The sequence below is a fragment of the Plectropomus leopardus genome, chromosome 14, assembly GCF_026936395.1.
Source record: "Plectropomus leopardus strain MGB_pleo_1.0 chromosome 14, ASM2693639v1, whole genome shotgun sequence".
NCBI classification, from domain to species: Eukaryota; Metazoa; Chordata; class Actinopteri; order Perciformes; family Serranidae; genus Plectropomus; species Plectropomus leopardus.
Window position 1 is genome coordinate 18042084 of NC_142189.1, and position 26553 is coordinate 18068636.

The following is a 26553-nucleotide window of genomic DNA, read 5'->3' on the forward strand; positions in this document are numbered from 1 at the left end:
TCTATTTCTGTGTTAGGATCCTTTCTATAATGTTGTCAGATGTACCAAAACAATCTGAGCCTTTCAGTGGCAAAAACAAACACGTATAGTGGACGTAAAATGACGGTGAAAACATGCCCCAAAGGATTATGTTTTAGCCTGTTCCACAGCTGCAGCACTGTTGCTCAATATTTGACAAAAATGGCTGTTCCCATTATTCACTTTAACACAAAAACATAGGAAATGGGGTCCATGTTGAAAAATACATATTATTTCCTTTAATTTTTATCCTTTTATTTTGAAAGCTTGTCATTTAGTCAGTCTGTGTGGGTCTGTGAGTGTTTTTTTCCCATAGTATGGTCACATCACTATAAAACTATTTCATCTGCTCACTCAGTCCTTCCAGGATTTTAACTGGTAGCTCAACATTTCTGGGAATCTTTGGCAGGCTGGTTTAAAGTGACTCTTGATTTCTTCTTTTCTCTGGACAGCACTAGAGGAAAAATGAAACACAAACCCATGTCCTTATGCTCCAAAAAGTGCGTTTTCATTTGAAGTAACTGGAAATGAACTCATTCAGAGTAAAATGTACAATAAAAGTCTGAAGTTGTACACCTTTGTCAAAGAAGTTTACAACACAACATATCAAATACACAATTTCCACGCAGACACTTGTGTGAATGTGTCCAAATCAAGCCATAACATAGTCAAAACTATATTTAAAAAATATTACAAATATTTCAAAATCTGATCAAATGTTACTTAGGGGAGAGTTACAGGAGTGCTTAAGAGTTCATCAGGTGCAGCCCTGGATCTTTTTCGAGCGTGACATCTCGGCACTTTTCACCCTCATGTGTCTGGGGAATGTGACAGCGTTACATGGCACGTACTTCTGGGAACTGTCTGAGACAAAGCCACAGACAGTGAGAAGAGTGAGAGTGCAGGACGACTGGTGGACCAAGGAGAGACTCTTAGCTCTCCATCAGTTCAGGCGAGGTAAAGGAGAAGTTACGAAACTCGTCCTGGTTAATGGAAGGGATCAGAGGGTCTTCGATGGGCGTGAGGGTGGGCTCTTCCTGAGTAAAATCTGGGTCAAAGTTGTTGACGTCTTCTGGTGTTTTCTGGAGGGAAATAATAAAGTTAATAAGCAGCAGCAACATTTGAGCAAAAAGCCAGTCACTGGCACAAGATAAGACAAAGTCAAACATTACGTAGTGTCTGCTGAGTGTCTTCATTATCATTAACAGACATGCTATCATGCCAGCTATAAAGAAATTCACGTGACTTACGATCCTGGGTTTGAAAGGGGGCTCTATTTCTCTACAGTTCAGCTTCTCCCAATCGATGCCAGTGAAGAAGGCATGGCTGGTCACAGCGCTCTCTCCACCCTCTGAGGGCACACAGCCCAGACGCCGGGTGGGGTTTTTGGTCAATAGCTGTGAAAAGCAAAAGATGGATGAATTCAAAGACAGTAAAGGCACTAAACATTAGGAAATGATCAAGGACATAGAACAGCAACTTTATCAAGGTATGAACTGACTGAATTTCAGCAGGTTGGTGATGATATGTACAATGTGAGGAAATGTGACGGTTATAAACTAGATCAGACCAGGAATTTTTGGGAGTATTGCCAAACTGGATTTGAGCCAGTGTAACATCCAGTCACTACCCGCCTCCAAACACAAAAAACACACCCTGGATTGTATAAGGCACCTCCCACAATGCAAAAGTTGAAAAGAGTTCAGCTGAGTCCAGTCAAGTGCAACTCTGGTGTCTCAACTTCCTGGTGCTGAACACAATAAAACAATAGAACAGTGAATCACCTGTTGAACTCCAACTGTGTCTCTGCCACCAAAGTAGTGGTGGGTGGTAAAGGCCACAGGGAGAGGTCTAAATAAAACAAACTCAAAATTGAGAAACTTTGTTTTAACTTGCCTCTGGGAGGACTCTAAGAAAACAAATGTGTTTTGGACGGCTCTCTCTTGGCCGAGGAGTCTGTGTACACCTAAGGGCTGACGGTGACATTCAGACGAGGCCACAACAAAATAACAGGCCACCGTCTCCACAGCGACAGTGGCCAGATTTACCCAAAGCGTTTGAAAAAGATCAATATGAATTACTGTATCAGCTCCAAACACTATTAAGAACCAGAGGCTTAAATAACACTACATGCCTCAGCAAAACTAAGATCACAGAGAAAGAGAAAGGAGATTAGAGAGACGTCAATGCAGATAAAGAACAGCACAAAAGAGAAAATGAAACGATCAAGAGGGGATGAATTTAAAAGAACTTGGTTCTGTGTAGTTTAGTCCTCATAAATAACTCTGAAAATGAATTAAACTCACACATATACACATTTCCAAAAGCAAACAACAGCTTCTAAGCAGCTTTGGTTTTCAGTTGATGTAAGAACACCATAACCTTGTATAGACTTGAATTCTGCATTGACACAGATAAAACATTGCTGTTAACATTGCTGTGGAATGTTTTTCGGGTTCGAAACATTACAGTGCAATGCTCACACAAGTATTTGCAGGCGTGAGCATGATTGTGATGACCTGATTTGTATTTTATATGCAAAAACATTTAAAAAAAAAAACAAACAAACACATACCAGCAGCACCAGTATGGGCCTTGAAGTGGAAATGACTGAGTTAGACAGACCAGCAGGGGTCAATCAGTTCAGGAGCTCACAGACCACAAAACTTAAAAAAAAACTGCTGCACGGAATCTGATGGCAACTTCTTTCCACAGTTTACACGTCAGTTGTGCCATCCTGAGCACCAGGCCTGCCATGTCAGCGTTGCTACATGAAGTGCCCATTTTCCACAACAGCAGCGGAAAGACACAAAGAAATCAGAAATGAGTTCTGCTGAAATCTTTGTGCCAACCTTACACCAAATGACTTTTCAAACGATTTTACTGTTGCAGAAAAATTTCCAGTTGGAGTTTAATCGTTAGAGTTCGTTTGGTGTAAGGTCATCAAAAAACTCTGTCTGAGCTGTCTTAAGTCAGACTTTTTTTTTTCAACTTGACTTTCCGATAAAATCAAACAATTTTAGTATTATCATACGTTTTTTGTCTTTTGTATTTTGTCTCTTGCTCATGCAAATAATTCAATGAAATTAACTTTGTAAACAACTAATAGCTGCGCTCTCTCCGGCGCCAAACAGCAGTAAAGCGGGCAGACAGTAAATACAGAGGAGACTCCAGGGAGGCGCAAGAATGTGACTAAGTCTCAGTTCTCTGGTACTGTGGAAAAGGAGAAGAAACTCTTGTAGTGAATAAGGTTTAGGATATAATTGGGCAACCAGAACTTATTTTACTGAGAAATCTTAATTTTCGAAATGGTTCGCCTCTCATTCCCACTGTCTCCTACAACGAAAACAGCACAGCTAACCAACGGATGCTGGTAGCTAGTTGAGGCAACAAACTCCAAAATGTAAAATCTGTACGCAAAATTATATTGATGCAGAATTGAAATTGAATGCTGAAGTCACATGAGGCCTTTTATCTTGTGTTTCTAGAGTTATGTGTTTTTGCTGACATGTATGGAATAGTTAATATGTCATATTTTTTAAAGGGGGTTTGGCAGAAAATAAGTAAACTAATGAACAAATTTTGATTTAATAGATTAATCAGTTTGCATTTAAAGCAAAAATCTCAAATACCTGCTGCTCCCAGCTTCTGTAATGTGTGTGTTATATCATTAAATGAAACTGAATCTTTCTTTCTTTCCTGGGATATAGTGATGGGCAATTAAAAGCGTTTTCTGATTTTATATAGATTAAAAGATTAACTGATAAATCAAAAAACAACAATGAAAGTAATAATTTGTTAAAGCCTTAATTAATAGCTTCTGGTAATCAACATCCACCTATTTGTTGAGCAACTTTACACAAACCTCTAAAAATAAACCTCAGTTATTACTGAAAAAGTAATCATTCATAACTAACTCAAATGAACTCCATGACCTTGCTCATAGGAACGAGGAGAACCATGCAGCGGATCAACCTTCAGTATAAATAGTGCAGCAGCGCTCAAATCCTCTCACACCGCCAAGCATCTTTACGTAACGTGTGACACTGGCAGCAGTGACACAAATCACCAGGGGAGATCGGCCCTGTGCTTCCTCAAGCATGTTGGAATAACAGCAAGGATAAGAGGAGAACTGGGTGCAAAGATGGGAGGAGGAGGAGGAGGAGGAGGAGGAGGAGGAGGAGGAGGAGGTGTCTTCGTATTTATAGCCTGTGTGCTGTGGCTGGCCAGCGGACCATGCCTTAATATAGTTATGTAAGAGACCCAGGCTGGGCCAAACAGCTGGCAGCCAGAGCTCCGTAGGGCTGCCAGTCACTCTGCAGTCAGAGGGTGTCAGTCAGTCTGAAGGACAACAAATAACAAACCCTGATCACAGAGAGACGGTGCAAAGATATCTTAATACATCACACAGCAGGCCCTGTTACACTGTCCAGGAATGCAGGGAATCTATTAAATGTTAACAGCTTATGGGTTTTTCTTCACAACGCTGGTCACAAATCCAGTGAGAAATTGATTTCCTCTATCACTAGTTCAGTTTAAAAAAAGCTGCAGACATTTCTTGCAATTGTTCAATGTAAAAAGTCAGACAGCGGCAATCTGAAGGGGATGAATGTCTACAGCAACACCTGGCTTTCATCCAGCTGTATCCATTCTGCAGTTTGTACAAATTATGAACCACTGTAAAAGATGCAGACTCACAGCTTTGAGTATATTCACTGCCTCTGTGCTGAGCCACGACGCGTAAACAATCTCTTCATTGAGAATGGATTCAAAGAGGTCGTCTTCATTTTCGGCCTCAAAGGGGGCGTGCCCCGACAGCATTTCATACAGCAGCACCCCGAGAGCCCACCAATCGACAGAGGGCCCATACAGCATCTCCTGCAGGATCTGTGGAAACAAGTCACAGCACACCATTAAAGAAGTGTTTAACTGCTAGAAAAATGGTGGTTTTATAAAACAAGGTTGTCTATGAAGCAGAAAGATGAGTTTATAGAGTGGTAAAGTGATGAATCCTAAAACCTGGAAGTCTGTTAGCCTTTTTTTACTTCCAGTTCCCTCGTCTCATAATCTATTGGGTTTTTTAATGGGTTTTTGTTTAAATGCCTTAAATAAGGTCTGTGGTTAACACAGTCTAAATATATTTATTTGTTTTGTTTTGCAACATAAAATACGTCCATATAAACCCAATTTTTGAACTTTTAAGGTTTTACTCGTCTTAAAAAAAGCGGTTGCTAATAAGTGGCTAAATTGGACTACAGTGTTTATTGGGTATGATCGACGTCATCACACCGGACACGGAAACTCATTAAACTAACTCGCCCGCCTTTACAGCTTAACAGCAACAGCCAAGCTCAAATGTGTAGATTTATCTGTTTATAATGTTTTTCAATTGTGTTTTAACGTGTTTTTACAGTGAAGTTGAATGATTCGGGGTGGTGACGTTTAATTTGTGCACTTCAAAACACACAAAAGTGTTGTTCATCTGTGAAGATTATCATGCTGAACAAAACATGTAAGTATCATAAACGTGTGTTCATTAGAGAGCTTAATTTTGGGGTGGGATCCTAACTATCTCCCCCATTCTGCGATTAGACCTTTTATGGAGAATGGCAAGGCAGCATTAGGGTGTGAAATTCACATCTTAAAGAGGCTGTGTAAAAGGGGCTAAAGAATCTTGGTTTATATTTTATCAGCGCTGCTAAGTTATGATACAAAACTGGCTGATAATCGGCCAAGTGTCCCTAAATAGTGAATCATCACAGCAGCACAAGGCAAATTTAAACCCTCTCTGTTGGGTTCAGTCAGTAGACTTGGACTGGTGCGTTGCCACTCAGGCTTCACTAAGGACCAAGTGTTGAGGACAGCAAAGAAGCCTTTCATGAATCCAGACACAGAAAAATCTCTCAAACATGAGGACACAGACCATCTTAATCCCTCATCATGGAAACCAAGCAAGTTGGTTAAGGCACATTCTGATGAGGAGGATCACGGCCTGTCAAGTCAACACAGCCCTTCACAAACTGACCTCACAGGTATGCTGCCTTCCAGTAAGTCAGGAGAGAGTTTGGAGTGACGGGCAGTGACCACAGTGTTTGTTTATAGTGAGGTGGTGTGATGGAGAAAGGACGGGACTGGGAAGTGCATCATATGAACTCAAATAACCCTGGCTGCAAGAAACTAAGTGTGTTTAAATGTATTCTTTGCTGCAACCTGATGATATGAAAAAGCACCCAAATATATGAAATTATTGTGTATCACAGGTGTTCTGGATGTACATTTAGCTTAAGACCCATAACTACTATTAATAGTTATGGGTCTTAAACTCATTGTGTATAAAGTCATAGTACGTTTGTTCAGCACACGTGTAGAAACATACCTCAGGGGCGATGTAATCTGGGGTTCCACAGAAAGTACCTGTGGCGGCGCCGCCTTCAAATATGCCCTCTTTGCACATGCCAAAGTCCGCCAGCTTACAGTGACCGTCTTTGTCAAGAAGAACATTGTCCAGTTTTAGATCCCTGAAAATCAGGACAAACACAGAAACAAAACATTAGATGTTTGTTCTGGGGCAATGTTATCAAGCTGACATAAATGGAAAGAAGTAAAAGCTGGAAGCTCATCAATCCAGTTGACAATGTCAAGTTTGAGCTCAGTCTCCAATCAAACGCTGTTTGTGTTGTTTCTAATTTTATCTGATAAAGGCAGAAATTTGTGGAAGATGAAAAGAGGAAGGTCTTCTGAGGACAGTCAAGCTTCTGTGGCAGCAGAAGACACTGATAGACGACTCAGTGACTGTTAAACAGCAGCCAGTAAGAGTCGGATAACCACTTAGGCTGCCAAGAGGGAAGAAAGTGCTCTGATATCATTATTCATTCTGTATCCAGGAGAGGCAAAACCTGAGCTAGTGTTGTTATCATGGAACCGGTTCTTACAGCACAGTGAATCAGATCACATGTACTGGAGCCAGAAGTGTGTACTCTTTTCACATGAAAAATTGGATGATTTTAGACACGACTTCACAATGTCAAAAAAGGCTTGGAACTTGGACTGTAACACCAGCGACTCCTGTCTTCACTTTGATTTGAGCCTATTAACTTGAAAATACTTAATATCTCTCCCCAAACCCAAAAATGAAAAGGTATGTTCTTTAAAAAGTTTGCCATGAATCAAGTCATTTCCTGAATCTACTTATGTTAACACTACTCATCCCAACACCTCTAGACTTCAGACCACTCGAAACCAATCAGACAGCATCAAATCAAGCTGCAGGAGAAAAGCATGAAGAAAGTTACATTACTGAGCACCAGTTTGGAAAAATCATACCAAAGATATATCTGTTTGAGTACAAAAATAATGTGTTCAACAGAAAAGGAACTGCAATATGCAAAATGTGCCAGACCACCACACCATGCAAAGTGTGCATGTTCCAGATGTACAAAGAACAGTAAGTCAAAACTAATATTGACATAGTGCTATATGCAATAAGAGTGCATGTCAGCACTACTACTAAATCAACAAACTATTTTGTTAAAATGGGGAAGAGAGCATTATGACTTGTTTAGGACTCAAAACTCAAAGTTTAGGACTTGTAACTCATCAGACTTGACTTGGGACTTGAGTACAAAGACTTGAGACTGACTTGTGACTTGCAAAGCAATGACTTGCTCACACCTCTGACTAGAGCTTGATGAAGCAATAATTATTTTGTTCATGATTAATGATGCAATTTACAACAGTTCAATCACTAAAATTTAATTAACAACCTACAACACTTTCTTTGATTAACATTCTCATTATTATTACTACTGCCATTTATGCTTGTTGTTGTTTTTTTCACACAGAAGACAATAACATCATGTATTCATATTAACTGAATTGAAAAGAAAATGCATTGTAATATCAGTGGAAGTATCCTCCCCAGTGCTATCAGTGCATGTGGAGGTCTCTCGAACCAGACTATGGAAAAGATCTGCTCCTCTCTATGTGTGTCAGCTGGTGCTTTGTCATCTGACAGAGGGATTAAACCTTCTGAGTGTGGGCTCTGAAGCTGAGCTGTAATCTGCGATCAGGTGACCCATCTTCACACCAAGGTCATTTGCTATGTTGTAAAACAGGCAGATGCTGAAGATAAATGGCAACATTTAGGAGATGCATACAACGTTATAGGGAACATATTATTTTATTTCCTGTTTTTCCTAGCTGAAAAAAACGTCAAAAGGATACTGAATTATTTCCTCTAACAGGATGATAAAAACAGGAACCCAGAAATTCTGAAAGAAATATAGACAGTCAGACGGCTGGCCAAGAAACACCGGTTTGGTTGGATTAATCTGGATTGCTCTTCTCTAGCGTAAGCAGATTGTGTAACAGTGACTCAAATTTTCATGGTGGCTGTCCCTCGCAGCCTTAAAAATGGGCCAAAAGAGATCAACTCTGATGCTCACACATCAAGTGCACTCAACTGTACTGTACACAGCTGAGAGCTTGCTAGGGTTTAATACAACAGGAATAACAAAACTGTGGATGCCTGTAAACTAATTTATGTGAAAGTGTGTGTCTGTGATATACGACCAGTTCTGCTATTTCACAAACATTCTCATGCTCCAAAGCACTCCAATGTACTGTTGGTGATTTTATTTTAGCGAGAATGTTTCCACTGAGAAATGAAGCCTTAACCCTGACAGCTTTACTACCGCACTCTCATCACTGAGCTCCACAGGACCACACATCACTATGCAAATAAACCGCTGCAACTAGCGCTGCTGCTCTCCTTCATCCACCCAACTCCACACACTGGAAAGACGAGCCTGACTCTGAACCTCTTTCAATAAGAGGTGGGTCAGTCAGACAGTGTTGTATCCAAAACAGTTAACAACTGCAACTTTGATTGAACTTTGTCGCACTGCAAAACAACTAACTAAGTAAGAGACAGAGATGCACTAATACAAAAATTTCCAAAGAAGAGAAGAGGAAGTGCTGACAAACACTCTGACGCACATACTGTCAGACTTTCTTTTTTCTGACGGTCACGGGTTATGAGCACAGCTAGACAAACTACCACTTCTGAAACCTCTACAATGCACATCAACCTAAAGGCCTGCTTCACCTCCAAAATGATCGTTTGTATGTTCATGTCTAACCCTGTGTTATGTTGAATTAGTAAAGAAAACTTTATTTTTCTCACATGCATCCACAGGAAATTATCCAAAAACAAAACAAAAAAATGTTGATGAATTTAAGAAAAATGGATGTGTGTTTAACATCAGCAAAACTATACAAAACATCTGTTTAAAAAACTGTCACACAGCTCACTATAACACCACTATACCAAACGTTTCTGCACTTAACAAAAATTTAAATGCAACACTTGTTTTTGCTCCCACTTTTCACATGTTTTTGTTTTCACTTGTTTTTCAAATCTGTGTTAGTGAGAACTTCTCCTTCTCCAAGATAATCCAGCCACCTCACAGTTCATTACACAACCATAGGATCTCCAGTGTCATTTTCTTGCATTTGGCAGTGCATCCAACCATCAGTTTATATGAAATGCTTCCGCATACAAGCAGTGCATGGGCAACTCAATAGCATGTTCTTGCCCATGCATGCTACACATGTGTAGAAGCGTTTTAAATATTACTGTTTTAGTGGAAATGCGTGTTTGGAAAGTATGGAGCATATGACTGGATAAATGAAACTTCCATTATGGTGCACGAGATGTGTGAGAGTTTGTAAATGGTTGTTTTAATATAAGTTTGCTGTTGTTACATGTGGTCCCCTTTTACCTCAATTCATCAAGAATTTCACCATTTTTAGATTCTTAGTTAACTGTTCAGACATGCAAGAAAAACTAAGTTTTCTTCATAGATTCAATGATTCAATGATCTTTTCCACAGTCTGGTTCGAGACACCTCCACATGCACTGATAGCTTCACAGATTTCTTCACAGATTCAGTGAAATACAAATTATCATTTTGGGGTGAAGTATTCATTTAGAGTTACACCACAATAACAATTATGTAGTGTCTCCTTATACATGATGAATTAAAGCACCCTTAAAATAAGATTTTGGATGAAAGTAATGCATTTTTTAAAAAATATTTTGTTCCCTCATTATATGGTTTGTTCTCTGACATCATGGGAAGGACATTTTCTGGTACAGTCCCTACAGAACTTTTTTTGCAGGGCTTTCATTCTGGACTGCATGACACTGAGCAGCTGTTCGTGTTACTGTCTTCACCCCCTGCAGGCTCTCAGATGCCAGCCTTGGTTCAGACTGTTTGAAGTCTAGATGTATTTTTTATATCATGAAAAACTGTGGCATTTTGAAAAACATCTTTAAATTTCTTTTTAAGGAGGACAGTTACGGAAAACATGAAGTTGAATCATCAGAGAAGCTTTAAAACTCAAGCTAAAAGATATATAGAGTATGTAGAGAGATACATCTAGCTGAGCCATGAGAAGTCGTGCATATTACACAACACAGTGACTGAGGCTACAGTCGTATATCCATGCGGCAGCATGAGCTCTGCTCTTCTGGCACTGGTCTGATGTGCGAACTGCTCTTTGGCTTTTTATTTTAGTTGTAGCATGCAAACGGCATGTGGCCTCTTAAACTAACAGTCATGCTATGTGGTGCAGGCTGACACAGAACATTTGGACCACTAAATATAACTCAGGATTTAGCTCACATGATGCTCCTTTTGTTATCATCTTGCACTGGCAGGAAGCCTGTGGCCCTGCCACCCTACTCCAAAAAGTGGACAACAGCATCCTGAAAGGTGTCAAAGAATAAACTCAAATATCTGATGCTAGAAGGTGAGCAGTAAAATGATTACCATATAAAATTCAGAACATTATATAAAAGTACTAAAAGTGCAGTTCACAGAAAACTAAAATTGCACCCATGCTGTTATAAGATGCACTCTGTGGCAATATGTTGTTACACTGTGTTTGCTATTATAGGCTATCGGCCTTGAGGAAAATACAGGTGATAATGAGCTTAAACTGCAGAAGTGTTGGCTACAACACACTGAACTCCAAGATCTGCTTGGAGAATAAAAAATGGGGGGAAAATCAATGATGGATACCAATAGTTTGAGAGGAGGCTGAGATGAAGCCATGGAGGCAAACTCAGTATTTGACTAATGGCTTCACTAGATTTTTCAATAGATATGGTAAGTGAGGAAATGATGGCTGAAAAAACACACTAAACAGATCCATCTTAAAAGAGTACCCGTAGAGATTTTGTATCTCTCCCATAAAGTTGGACAATTTCCCAAAGTCACAGTATCCTGAGTTATGGTCTCTGGTACGGATCAAGATCCAAAATTGCTGGATAGTAAATTTTCCATTGACTGTCCCTGTTTGATGGATGCCCAAATCTTTTTCATGCCACAGGTCTTCTGCTATAATTAAGGCTGTAATTTATCACACATTCATCTATCATTTTTTAATGTAGGACTGTCTACAAATCCCTATACAGATCCTTCATAATTGTACTGTGCAAAATTCCCACTTGTGCAATAATATGTTGTACTTACTATACAATAATATTTATATTATTTTTACATTTCAGTGCTACACACTGTGTGTATTACAGTTATGCTGTTCAGTCATCCATCAACAGCATACAGTGTATGTATAATTGAAAGTTCTTAAGAGTTTTAAATTATTTTATTTTTTATTCTTGCTTATTCGGATTTTTGTCATGTTTTTCTTTTTCCTGTTTTATTTCACAAGATCGCTCTTTTTCCTTGCTTTGTCTCTTGAGCTGCCATAATGACTTATTTTTTCCAATTTGGGATTAATAAAATCTATTTTATCTTAGCTTACCTTCTCATAGTCTCCAAACTCAAACTGATAACCCTGTTTATATCATTAAAAATTATACTGTATTATTCCATGTTTCCATTGCAGTTTCTCTATGTTCGTGATTTTTTAATGGCGTGCCAATACTTTGAGACAAGATTTTTTTGGAGTGTAAAGAATTATCCTCAATAATATTAAATTAATCCTCAAAAAACTATAGCAGGTCTCATTAAAAGACAAAATATCTTACTGCAGCAGACTATTAAATAAAACTTTAGAGACTTTTCTGTGCGCAAATATGTTCAACTCTATTTGACACAGCAAAGCCCGTTAGTATTATCTGTGTTTCCTTATTCAGACCTGTAGATGATGCCTTTGTTGTGCAGGAACATGAGAGCAGAGGTGATCTCTGCTGTGTAGAAACGTGCTCTTGGCTCTTCAAACTTCCTGGACTTCTGAATGTGGAACATAAGATCACCTCCATTCACAAACTCCATCACAAAGAAGAGACGATCCTGCAAAAAGTCAGAAGATGACATTTACACATGTGCACACAAACCACACAAGCCTCACAGAGGCTCACAGGTGATTATACAGTCCAAGAACCCATGACCGTGGACATGCCGAGATTGCTTCAAAGATGATACATGTCTGCTACTCATAAATTTCACATGTCTGTTTAATGGATTCCTGTGCAACTAACCGAAGTTGAAAGTCAGCAGAGGAAAAAAAATACTGATCAAAGCCATAAATCTTTCTCTCTCATTACAGGCTATGGTCGATATGTGATCTAGAAAATGAGAGCCTGGAGGGAGAAAAGCACTGCAGGAGAACGTGATGTAGAGATCTGCTCATAAAGCTTCCCAAAGTGATCAGGACATTCAGCTACAGCTGACTCCATTTAACTGCTCTGTGGTTCAGAGTGGTCAAGGTTTTTCCCTGAGATTTATTATGCTTTATAATAATGTGCTGCAAAAGTAAATCAGGCATCACTCTGTGTGTGGCAGAGCTGTAAAGCTGTAAAAGGAATCTTTGAATTCACACCAAAACAGTTTATAGGTTGAACTCTCTACTGACTCTTATTAAATAGTAAAATTTTAAAATGCTGGTTACACTGACATCGAGCCCCGTACCATTTTATCTCAGGAACCTGGTTCACAGTTGTACCTCAATTAAAGTCCACAATTCTAGTTGAATGTTGAAAACCACAGATGTCATTTCCTGCAGTGGTCATTTCCTGCAGTGGTCATTTTAAATTCATAGCCAATGAAAGGCTGCTTCTGGAATTTCCAAAGTTTTCTTATCCTCATTTATTTTGCAAGACCTTCTGCAAACCTCAGTGAGCTTGATGAGTTTGATGTCCAGTGATGTGATATTACATTTAATTTGCTTTTTAATGGTCAAGTTGAAAGCTGATGATAAACTGCTTACAATTTTCCAAAGACATCTGGTAAAAGAAAAAACATGTGCCCACACCACCTCACCACAGAAGCAACACACCCCCTCTTCTACATTTCCATACCCACTCATTTGCTTCAATTTTACACTTCCGTTTTTTGAAATTTTCAAAATGTCCCAGGTGCTTTCACAAGAAAAGGCCAAGTAATGTATACTGACAATATGCAAAAGAAAAGTGCGACAAGACGCTTAAAAAAGAAATGACGAGGGATCGTGGTAGAACTAAGGCTTCTCTGTGGTTGTGTGTGGGTTTGACTGGATCGGGTAGGGCAGTGTCACTGAGTAACTTCTTTACTTCGAGCTGCTCTATTTTGATCCAAGGTGAAGTAGGTCAGTGACAGTTCAAACAACGAAAGCAGATTAGGTGTTTCCTGTCTGTGCAAGGAGGATCAGCTCAGCCAGTTGAGCCTCATTCACTTGCTCCCTCAAGCTTCTCAGGCACAACACTGGAAAACTGCTGCCATCTGCTGACCAACGTACATATCACAATGCTGTATCCTAAAACCACACTAACTGTACAGTGTGTATATCTATACTGTTTGTGTGGTTAGCAAACAAGCCAGACCTCAGCCATTGTGTACAAAGAAAACTAAAGCAATAAATCCAGATTAATAGACCTGACATAATGTGGGGAGTAATATCTGATAAAGCACAAAAGTAAATGCCACGCTATTTACTATCATGGATGTTGAGCATTTTTTATTGTATTTATATGAATGTATTGGTAGGCAAGGTTGAAAGAAAGAAAACTATGCTACATATAGATCAGAACAGAAGAAAAATATAAAGGACAAAAAGACTTACAAAACAGTTTAAGGGATTGAGGAGAGATCTGGAAATCAAGCATACATATTTTACCTTATACCTGCAGTGCTATTTATGAGTCTAGATTGTTTTGGCGTAAATTGCTAAATATTAGAGATATTGGCTATAGCGATCTCTGCGTTCTAAAAGCACCAAAAAATGCATTTGATGACCTTAACATCGTCTCTTTCCAGAAATCATGATCTGGTTACTCAAGATGATCCACAGACCTTGTTGTGAGCAGTTTAATGTAGGAACCTATTTTCTATCTACCGAACTACACTTGCCCTCTGTATCACCGTGCAGAAGGAAGCAAACACCTACTGCGAGCTCACCTCGCACCACTGAGGGTGCTAACATTACAGCTCACCCAAGAGGGACGCCATTAATGTTTACATCTCGCGCTGTCACAAGCTCAAAGACTCTCATCTATGAGTAGATGCACACTTCCTTCTGCACAGTATTACGGTCAGCAGGTGTACATGAAACTGCTCACAGTAAGGTGTGTGGATTATCTTGAGTAATCACGTCATGATTTTTAGGCGCTTTGAGCACCACAAGGTGAGTGCCATCTAGTTCCGCGATATCAGAGAGAAGGCAGACATCTCTATGGCCGATATCTCAAACACTGCAACACACACCAAAACAATCTAGACTTATACATAGCGCTACAGGTAAGATGAAAGACATGTATTTTTGATGTTGGATTGGATTTTTATATTGTATTGCAATTCACAACAAATAAATCAATAAAAAAGTGGTATGCTGAAAAGTAAGATATACACTGCCATACAAGGCATTTAAACCGGGTAAAAAAAATATTTTTTTAAATCATCTTTATGAGCTGCTCATGTGCAAGAAACTACAATCAAAACATTGTACAATACTGCTTTATCTTTAGCAGTTCAGAATGGGGAGGGATCAAAGATCCTCACCTCTAAGAAACTTCCAAATACAGTATAAAGGGTGTTTTAGAGTTTAACGCACTCAGTTTGCACTGTGCTCTTTTCAAGTAACAGCACTTGTTTATGCCCCAGCTTGATCAAAAACAGTTTTTCAGGAAGGCAAAGGGGAAGGTTTTTGTTCTGAGATGAAAATATTACCTCTGTTGAATTACAAAAAATGCACAGATTGCCTTCACAATAAAAGCTTACTGCACTGTGACACAAGTGCACATATGTGTGTTAGTACTGACCGGCGTCTGGAAGCAGCAGTACAGCTGTGTGAGGTAGGGGTGACAGCGGGCCAGAGACAGCACCCTCTTTTCAGTCATGGTGCACTCCACATCGTCATCCTGCAAAATTATGTCCTTCTTCAACACTTTGACCGCAAAAACCCGATCTTTGCTGTTTAGTTTCGCCAGCATCACCTGCAGATACGAAGTACAGTAGATGAGAATTCACAGGTTTTGCAGAATCCAGTGCCACCGTGATCTTTATCTACTCATATAAATGTATCTAGTAATGGTAATGCAAACTGATATGCTCAAAGTTGCAAAATATTTTGGTAATATTTCTTAATTAAATGTCTCTTGACCTTGTCCTTGGTTACCTACTGTGGGTAATCACTTTGTTACACAGAGCATTTCTCAACATCCTCTCATCATTCCCACCTTGCCAAAACTGCCTTTGCCAAGAACTTGAAGGAACGTGAAGTCTGAGATGCCCAGCCGAGGCGTCTCCTGCTGAGTGGGAGTACTCTCTCTTCTTTGAGAAGGCACCCTCACCTGACTGGCACTGGCCTGTAAGTGCAAAAATAAAAACAATAAAACACCACTTTGATCAGCCTGATTATTAAGTCCACATTAAAAGTTCCCATGAAATGACCATCAGAGTGCCATTTGATTCTACATGTTTACGTTTCCTGTAAAAACAGGAAGCTAGAAAGGGACTTGTTGTGGATACTGATTGGCATTACAATAGCCAACAAAAATGATTGTGCATCAAGCACAAATTCAGATTGACAGCAGCTACTAAGTTACATGAAGAACAGTAATGAGGACAGCCTGCTCTCTGTTGCCAGGGGCTTTTTCCACCACCATTGCCTACTTGTGTTTTCAAAATTTTTAGTCAGAATCCATATACATCGATGCAGGATATGTGAAACAATTTCAGTGCTTATTTTCCATAAAACTGCAACTGATACTACTTTCTCGCTGTCTTTTCTCTCCAGCAGTGGGTTGACACATACGCAGCTTCACTGCCCCCATAGTCCTGCCTCCACTTACTCTCTCTCTCTCTCTTCTTAATTAATTTTCATTCAAAGGCTTCTTTGTGTTTTTCTGGAAATGACAACCACTAAAATAGATTTAGGAAAACCTACAAGATGACTGTCATTGTTATTGGGTCAGATGGGGACATAATAGACAAACTTGACAACATAAATACTTCAGTTGTTCAAGTGTATTTCTTGTTGGTAACAGGAAGTAAACAGAGACTAAAGCTGTTGCCCTAGCAAAAAAATACCAATTAAACAGTCCATACGTGATGATAGCAGCAAGGCGTGTGGAAAAATAAACTTAAACATATCTTTAGATTTTATGGAAACCTAAAGTAAACTTCGCACATATTGGACTCATTTGCTAAAACAAGGCCTTTGTACCACTGAGTTGCGTTTAGAGAGTCCTCCAGCCTGTAGACCCATTTCTGCAAGCGCATTGGCCAGTTCGACACTGTTGACCCCACAGCTGGGAGCGACGTTGCCTTTGCAGCGGATATGAACATTCATTTTGCAGACTGGAGAAGAGAAACCACACAAACAGCAGCGCTCAATAACAGATAAATTAGGACATTTGAGATCCTGATTTTAAGAGACAAATCTTGACGCAGGTCTTACTTTTACAGTGCAGCCCCTGACGGACTATTCCCCACAGCAGTGAGCCGCAGTGGTCACAGAAGGTGGGCGACTTGTAGTTGTGGATGTTGAACATGTGAGGCACGTTGATGCTGAAGCCTTGGGTTACAGGCTGTGGAGAGAAGACATACTGTAAACTAACCACTAATTGTTGCAACATGGTCAGCCACACCTGCGCATATTCTAAATAACCTAAAATTGCCAAACAGACTGCATACTGAATAATGTTTAGTTCCTATTTTAGTCATAATGTGACCTTCTTTCGGTTTATTGCTGCATTTGCTACTCTCTGAACCTCCAATAGGAAGAGAAACCTGTAATAGTCAGTGAAATAAAGTAAGAGAGAGCAAAAATTACATGTTCAAATAATAACACATGTATTTATAAAACATATAGAAATACTACAACAAGCACATGTGGAAAAGTACAGTATTCAAGCTCAGTGACCAGCTCAACACAGAAACAGGAACATGTGCAGTCTGCTAAACACTGCAGGTGTCAGTCAGCAGTGTGTGTGTGTGTTTGTGTGTGTGTGTGTGTGGGAGGGGGCTGTAACACATCTGCACATCCTGTATTACACAAAAACTCCTTCAGGCGTAAAAAAATAATAGCAACATCTTAAGTGCCCAAAACCTTCAGATACAGTAATTACTGTATTATTAGGGGTGTCACGATTTTTAAATTTTAAAATAACTTTAAATCAAAAGCAGGACCAGCAATTCTTCCTGTAGATATTTTATCTCTCAGCCTGCAGCTACACTTTTCCAGACCCTGGAGAAGATGGCAAAACAACAGAACTGGAAAATCCTCTTGCTTTCCTGGAGTCAGCGGTGTGGCAACATGTTGCCTTCCACGAGAGTTACATAAACAATAAAAGTGCTGCGGACAGAAAAACTAGAGTTTGGAGGCTTTGTAACACATGGTTACCATAGGCAAATTCACGTAACATGACAAAATGGCAGGACATCATAAACAAAAAGATTTGACAGGAAAAGTAACATTTACACAGGCAACTCTTCTATCCTCACTGAGGATCAGGGGGAAACTCAAGGTATTGTTGTAGAGTAATCTTCAGTCAGAACATGAGAGCATGTGAAAAAAAAGTATACAAAATGTTCATTGAGAGCTATAAATTTGTCCCCAATCTTACATGAAATTGTCTGAATGGATCCAGACCTTTGAATCCATCTTCTCCACTGAGATGACTGGGACTGAGCACAGTGGCGCATGTGTGTGTGTGTGTCTCTCTCTGTGTGTGTGTGTGTGTGTGTGTGTGTGTGTGTGTGTGTGTGTGTGTGTGTGAGAGAGAGAGGGTGACAGAAAGAGGGGAAGAGTAAGTGAAAGGTTCACTATTGCACACAATGTTTCTGTAAGTTTGGCTAATAATAACTTTCTTGGGAAGCTGCTTTGTCACTTTTTGACGCATCACTGACACTAAAAATAAGCAAACAGATAGATGTGTAACGTCTTTAGTACCCATAAGTGGAGCGCTTATAAATTGGGCTGGTAAATCACTCCCCATAGAATACTTTCATGTTGATTGTTTTAGGAGTTGCCTCTATACAGAGCAAAATTTTTATATATCATACCTAATGGAACCCATTTTTTCTCCTCTCGCATATTCTGAATTGCTTTACATCCTGAGGCTGTATGAGAAGCTTTGGCAGGCCATATGTGGCCCGTGGGTCGCTATATGATGATGACTAATCTGGAGACTCTTCGTTCTATACAGTTTCTTTAATTGACTGTTGAAATAAGTTATTTGATATTAGTTTTTTAATAAACCATATGGCCTCAGCTTGGAACATTCCAAAAATATGGCAGTTATATCACACTTGATACCATCTTTTTAACCTTTTGAAACCTGAGGCAATTCATTTGATTTCCTTCAAAATCATGGAGAAAAGGCAACAAGCAACTTAACAAGACAAGGCCCAAAAGTTGGCAAGAAATTAGAAAAAAGTTCAAAGAAAGTTACTTGAAAATAAGTTTAAAAGAAAAGAAAAAAAGTAAACAGCAATAAAGCAAAAAAAAATACTCAAGATAAAATGTAAACATTTTTTCCCTGTAACAGTATTTTAAATATATAATTATAATAAATACAATTAAAATAATTACAAATTTTCCCTAGTTAATAATCCCACCTATTTTAAAATTACTTTTTAGGTTATTTTCTTGTCACCTTTTACTAATTTTTTCAAACTTTTTCCCCATGTTTTTGAAAGGGTCAAATAGTTTGTGAAAGGTGCTTGAATATAGCACAAGCAAAGTGATGTTAATCCAGGTTTCAAAGGGTTACAGACAACAGAGAAAAGTGTAAATGACTAAGGAATAAGGAATAAAACCTATGATCTGTTGATCTTTATGAATCAAGACCTAATAGACGATAAAAAAAATGTAATTTAAATGTTGACCGTAAAATCTAAACTCCAGTTGAATCATGGATTTGGAGAATCATGACACCCTTATTTGTCATTCTTCTGATGATCTGCAGTGACCAGAAATCCTGCTGTTGCAACAGCATACTGACACTGTGTACAGGAAGAGTGTTGTGTCTTACAGTCTGATAGTCAAACTGTACTTACCTGATCTTTTGCCGGCTTCTTCATGCGAGGACAAACAGTAACGACCTGCTGGTGGCATCGTTTGTGAACCACGCAGGTACACACTGCAGAAAACAATCGCTTAATGTCAAACTTGTAACTTGTGTCTCTATGTCTAAATAACTTGGGCAGAAAGAGAAAATAAAGTCTGCTCACCTTGGCACTGGTAACCCTGCTTTCCAAAAACACCCCTATAAACAGAGAAGGAGACACAATGAGGTCCAGCTAACAGTCCACAGACACGTGCGGGCAGCAGTGATTTGTCCTTGCTCAACTTTCTCACCAGATGAACTCTTTGCAGTGAAAACAAAAGGTGGGCTGACGGAGGAAAGTGGACATGAACTTGTGTCCGTTGACTTGGTGGATCCTTCGTTTCACTGCCCCGTGACGCTTCCTTGTAAACTGCTTGTATTTCTTCTCTTTCACTATGGCATCATCTGGCAGAAAAAAATTAGAGCAGTTTGTGATAAAACGAAAGGAGCGCAACAAGTGCTGCTATCAGTAAGTCAGAAATGCATACAGTAATTCCTAGACCCATTACAATATAACCGAAGGTTTATGGATCACTGTTTCTCTACAAAAGCTATTATCAATATTTTTGCATCAACAATGTATAAGATAAATAGTGAGAGAAAGGGTCACTCGTATTGTCAAACTCAGAATAATAACCATCTCTGCAGAGCTCTATAACATCTTTCTTCGTTTTGGTTTTGGTTTTGGTTCTGGTTCATTCTCAATGCTTGTTTTTGGCCACAGCAGGCAGCTGTTTTCGACTAATAAGAACCCACCAAACACCTGTTATACGCAACCTGCTCGGACAGCATACAGACAAAGTTAGCGACAACCTGGTGAATGCGGTGAAGCATTTGGCTGCGATAGAGCAACATATTTCCCACAGACATTGGTGCAGAGCTCCAAATGAATACAATAATTTTTTTTCCATGTGTGCAAAAACTTTTCCATCGTAACTTTAAAGCTGATAGATAGTATGTGAGTGATGTGATCACAGCTTGCTGTAAATTGCAAGTTCAAATATTGTAAATTAGGGGTGGAGAAGCTTTTTAGACAGCAGAGTATCACAATATTTTGTGCGACAAAAATTGTAGCGACACATGATGCCAAGTATTGATTTTTTTATTAATTAATTTATTAATATTGCAAATACAAATTAAATTTTTGGTAATGTAGATAATGTAAACAGCAGTGAATTTTTATTTGACTGACAAATCAACTAATCTTTGTGTTTCAGTAATGGTCCAATGTTCCCCCGAATGATATTACAATATGATATTTCCAAACCTGAACAAATATTATATAGTATCATTATCAGAATTAAGGCTAAACTTTTTATTCATTATATTGTCTGACCTCGACTGTACAATGACAAAATGTCACTTGACATACCAAAAAAACAGACTATAGAGTGATTTAACAGAAGACAGATGGAATAAAAGAAAGGGATTTTAAAAACAATGAACAATAGTCCTTTAGACATTGTAGTGTGTAAATTCATGTGCACATCTTTTTACCTCTGGCATGGCTCTATGTGTTCTCGCTCAAAAGCTAAAATGTAGAGTTATTTATGAGATGAAAACCACACAAGCATTACGGAAACCTGCCTGCTGACCCCCCCCCTGCAAACAACATATATATTTGTGGTAGACACGTAAAAGGTGTGAGGGGTTACACTCTTTACACAGCGCCTTTGTACACTGAAAAGTCTCTATCATATGCACAACTTGATTTTTCTATATAAAAGGTAGCCTATTGGATAAAGATATTTATAAATAAAGAATGTGTAAAAAGAATATTGACTAAGGCAGCCTAACGATGACATATTCATTGACCAAACCTGTCTTGATGATGTGAAAAAACTGTAATATCATTTTGCAAAGTCAGATTTTCTGACTTTAACTCAGGAAATTTTAAAATAAAGTAACAAACTGAATCATTTAACATTTTTGTTTCCTATGAGCAAAGATTTTTCTCTGAGTCAAAGGCATATCAGTGGAGCAGTCCATTACATTAAACATTACTTTAACATTTTTCATTCATGTTGCATATATTTGCCATATGATGATATGTATCAGAAAATATTTTTATTTATATCATGTTAGTAATGTCAGTAACAGCCCTATTGTTGGCTGACCAAGACCAGAATGATGCATTCACTGGCAATCATTTAGAGATTGTATTTTCTTTTATATTTAGCAGCTGGCTGTAATTGTTCGTGGCTGTTTTCAGCCCTCACGTCTCCCTTGAGGTTAACCAGCACACAGATAATGATAATGTTGCAGAACTTATTTCAGACTAATACAGTGTGTACACTCTAAAAATATAAAAATATAAAAAGGCTGAGCTTATCTCCAAAGTTTGGTGAGTTGACGGTGTTGTTTACTAGCTGTTTTGTGACAGTATGGTACTTCTCTGGAAAACAAACATTTTAGTGGACTCTGCTGAGGGCAAAAAGGGTTTAAAAAAATCATTTCAGAGTAGTGTGCCAAGAGCCTTTGAAAGTTTAGAAAATGATATTTAAATAAACAACCAAGGGAAACACTAGAACTACATTTGTTTATGAAACACTCCAATCATAAAACAGTCAATATTTAAAAAAGTAAAAGTGAAGGTTTTCCCCTAGTTTCCAACAGCGGGAAAGAAACTGAAGCAACTTCCATATTTGATACATTTGTCTTTTTTCAACCTAATCACCTGTTTGTTTGTTTTTTTGCCATTATACATTTCTGCAAATTTCAGCTAGCTCACATTTGTACATTATTATGTAGAGGATGCTATCGCTAACGGGGTTAATACATGGTTCAGTTAAGTCACAGAAACCACTTTGTTATGGTTTGGAGAAAATCATGTTTTGGCTTAAAATACCAGTTTGTTTTTGTGGTTAAAAACTCAGCAATGTCACTTTTCATGGCACTAAACCCACAGGAAAAACAGTGATGGCTCACTAAAAAACACCCAAGTTTGGTGTCCTAAAAGCCACTCTAAACCATGACGGGTCGCTAAAATAACCCAACACAATTGATGCCTAAAAATTCACTGTAAAAACACCCACCTTTGGTGCCCAATAAAAAACAAAACAGTGACCCGTCGCTAAAAGCCAGTGAAAAAACAGTGATAGGTCACTAAAAAACACCCACTTTTGGTGCCTAAAAAGCTGGCAAAAAACAGCAATGGGTCACCAAAAGATCGTACTATGCCAGCCTTTTCTTCTGGAGACTTGACTGCATGTTTTTCATAAGGAAATGAAATATTAGTGTTTCATGAGGTTTGGCAGGCAGAGAGGCATGATGGTGGCAGATTAAAAACAGGAACTTAACTGAGGCCATGCAGTCACTAACTTACCAAACTTCTGCTTCAAAAGACCTGCAAGGTCACTTCTCACTCATCTTATTTAAATGACTGCATCTTTTTGGTGAGAAGATCATGTACGTATCTACACTCAGTGTTGATGTCCTCTGACGTCTGAAGAAGCAAACAGCAAGACCAAGCATACCTGACACATACTTGAGTTACACACAAACACGCATGCACACCTATTTTCAACGCCTCTATTGTTACACAGCTGCAGTTTGGGTATTTGATGGCTTACAGATGGTTATTATTCAAAACAGTAGGCAGTGTTTCACAGACAAGAGGAGACAAGGCAGTGACTAACTGTGTTGACATGAATGCTTAGCGCTGTTGTTGAAGATTGTGTGAAAAAGAAACAAAGGAGAGCGATTCTTCTGCATGAAGATAAAACATTGCTCAGCATTTCAATCTACAGAAGCAGTCTTACCATCAGTGAAGGATCCAGTGAGCGTAATGTGGACGTAAACTTTACCCTCTGGCTCCAAATCCATCTGCAGACACACAAACGCACAATTACATCGCAGCATACTCAAAGACAATAAACAGAAACAGTGCGGACAAATACTCATCCACCACAATAGTACAAGACTAATTCATTGTAAAAACATAGGTAACCCACACTAGCTTATATGAAAACAAAAAGGAAATCAGAAATATGGCAGATTTTATACTTTTTAATTACATTTTATATGGCTTCAGTTACAAAAGCTGGGTTAAAGGAGACATGAGGTAGTATCTGACATCTGAGCATCTGTCCTTCAGCTCTGGAACAGGAAATATGGAGCTACGTAACTGCATATTTTTGCATTCTTCAGTGTGTACGTTATGTCGGAGGAATTTGGACAGTGGCAGAAAGACAAAAGAGCAGGTTAGGCAGGTAGGGCTGGTTGCAGAGGTTGTGGTGATCTGATGCGATGCTCAGCTGAGAGTGACATCTGACAAACAGGTGCATTAAAAAGCTTCACACAGAGAGAAGGGTCTTCAGCAACGGGAGGACAGAACAAGATACATCCTGCTGCAACCACTGAGTGGAAACTTGGGTCACTATATGCTTAAAAAAGAATCTATTTATGTTACACATACACCCCCGCCTGGAAAATACTGTCTGCCTGCAAAAACAGTGACACATTACGTGTCACTTCTGGCCATCCAGATGGCACATGTAGGGTAAAGCTTTCAGTTAATGGAAGATTTCATTTTACTTCACCTCAACCATCTCCAGTTTTGTTTTCGGTTTCCTGCTCATATCCTCTGTCTCTATTTACAGTCTAGACAGCAAGTTTGACTTGACCACTGTGAGGACTTCCTCCGTGTGTGCTATCTTTGGTATTTTCACATTTGCTTTGTCTGGTCAAGCTCTAGTAAAGAACTAAAGAGCTGCAATGCATTTCTGAAATGTCTCTCCCCTCCGGTCAAACAGCTCAGCTGTACAAAAGGAGTCAGATTAAAGGATAAGTTCTGTCAAGTCTGTCTTAAAACAATATTTACATGTATAACTACCAATTCCAAAAAAATATGAGAGACTGTGTAAAATGTAAATAGAAACAGAATGTAATTATTTGCACATCCTTTACAATATACAGAGCGGGAAATAAGTATTCAAAACACCTTTTTTTTTTCTATTGCGTATTTTTCTAATACGTAGGTGTGCATGTGAGCATGAATGGTTGTCTGTCTCTGTGTCAGCTGACCAGGGTGTGCCCCTTCTCTCGCCCAATATTAACTGTGATACACTCGGGCCCCCAGTGACTCTTACAGATAATGAATCTATTTTTTTAAATACAGCTATTCACAAGAAATTTGAACCAGGTATCTGTATCAACTTGACAAATCTACACTGATAAAGAAATTGTGACATTTTGATCCCTACAAATCATGTGCAGCTAAGCAGAATGACACAGAAAAAAGTATTAAGCACACAGAATTTTTTTTAATACTTGGGGAAGGCTTTTTTTTTTGCAATACCAGCTTCAAAGCACTTCCTGTAAAAAGAAACTGATCTCTCACAGTGTTAGGATGGAAATTTTGGCCCATTCATCCTAGGGCATGACAGATTATCGTGCTGACCAATTATTGGGGCCGATATTTGGCATTTTGCCAACTGTCTGTGTCTGCATTTTATTTTAATGATAAAAAAATAATTAATTAAAAATGCAAAGAAATTGTTAGCATTGGGGGAACTTTTACTTTGTAAAACCTCAGGGAGCTATTTTTATTTATTAAAAAAGTTGCTGGGCTGATTTGATGTTGAAATTTTCACTTTTAATTAAACATTTGCTAAAGACATCTTAACAAAGTTTTGTGCTGAGTTAAAAATCGACAGAAAGATTTTCATCTTATTGTAAATGCATACTGGTTCCACACATCGGTTATCAGTCTCATTAACTACTTATTATCAGTATCGACACTGAGAAACCAATATTAGTCGACCCCTCATTCATCCATATAGTCTTTAGATTTTAAAGATTTGCGGGGCCCACTTGTGAGTCTTGAGAAAGCACTGTACTTTCAAATCTTCAGAACAAAAGAATAATTCACACATCTACCTCAACACAGGTGCGTAGGCGGGGGACTGGGGACTGGGTTATTAAGGGGCTTAACAACAGAGCCAGGCTGTTTTGGTGTCAGTGAGAGTTTGTTGGGACCGTTAAGCGGCTCGGTGTCAGGTGTTGGCAGCGGCTGCTGCTGCTGTGTTAGCTGCTGCTAACCGGGCAGACGGTGAACTGACTCTGGGGGGAGCAGCTCAGGAAACGGTCCTTCAGTGCTGCGTTTAACCTACAATGTTATCAGCAGCAGAAAGTTCACTGAAGTTTACTTTCAATTTATGGTTTAAAAGGCTGATTGAAGACTGGTTGTACCTGTTTACCATCGTCAGACAATTTACATTTCAATTCTTACATAATTTTTTTTTTTTTTTTTGCAAGTACTCAAGCACACTATAAAAATTTCATACAATTTCAAACAACCATTTACTATGTAAAAAGGAAAGACATCTACTTAATGTAACCTGTGAGATCTTGAAATGTATTATTTTGAAAATCCACTTTAACCTTTTAGACTTTAAGCATTTATTAAGAATCTACCTATTTAATGTGAACACTTTGGGATATGTTTATGATTGTCACTATGCAGTGATAATCATAAACACCCACTGCACGAGGTAAATGTGGCTGATTACAACCTCGCAGCCACCCCCCTCTCTTTTGCCACAAAACTGTTTGCCTGATGGTCTTGTTATTGAAACATCGCAATGAATTTACTTCTTTTGCAAGTTGGACAGTGGGCACGACTTTCAAAACTTTGACAATTAGTTGTATATAGAAAGAGTTCATGGTTGCTGTCAAAGCCTTACACTGGCTTTTGGCTATGACTTAACTGAACTGGGAATGTATTTCAACATAGGACAAGAACTGTGAATTTTGTCCTCCACCCCATACATTCCTCAGAGAGGGACAGAAGGAACTATTACAGCAACTAAGAACTCTTTTAATGTACTGACAGGCATCTGAGTATTGTTTAAAGACAGACTTGAGCTGATATAAAACAGATGTATGGTAGAAGGCAGCATGATGCTGTAGTTTAAAAGCAGAACAGTTAATGCTGTGTCACAAAGGAGGAAGTTTCTTTTCTCTCTTTTTTTTTT

At 38.8% G+C, this 26553-nt stretch overlaps 1 protein-coding gene across 1 annotated transcript in view; it reads right to left on the reverse strand.

The window, feature by feature from the left end:
* Nucleotides 1-504: 504 nt before the first annotated feature.
* Nucleotides 505-26553, reverse strand: part of prkcha (protein kinase C, eta, a) — a 30847-nt gene continuing 4798 nt past the window's right edge. The window contains exons 2-14 of the mRNA XM_042501395.2: nt 23338-23401; nt 19828-19981; nt 19701-19735; nt 19527-19609; nt 16924-17053; nt 16690-16823; nt 15701-15829; nt 15284-15457; nt 12187-12341; nt 6395-6536; nt 4717-4905; nt 1269-1415; nt 505-1100 (exon numbers count right to left, since the gene is read on the reverse strand). Coding sequence (XP_042357329.1) covers nt 951-1100; nt 1269-1415; nt 4717-4905; nt 6395-6536; nt 12187-12341; nt 15284-15457; nt 15701-15829; nt 16690-16823; nt 16924-17053; nt 19527-19609; nt 19701-19735; nt 19828-19981; nt 23338-23401 — 1686 coding nt within the window. The 3' untranslated portion in view covers nt 505-950. The remainder of the gene's footprint in view (nt 1101-1268; nt 1416-4716; nt 4906-6394; nt 6537-12186; nt 12342-15283; nt 15458-15700; nt 15830-16689; nt 16824-16923; nt 17054-19526; nt 19610-19700; nt 19736-19827; nt 19982-23337; nt 23402-26553) is intronic.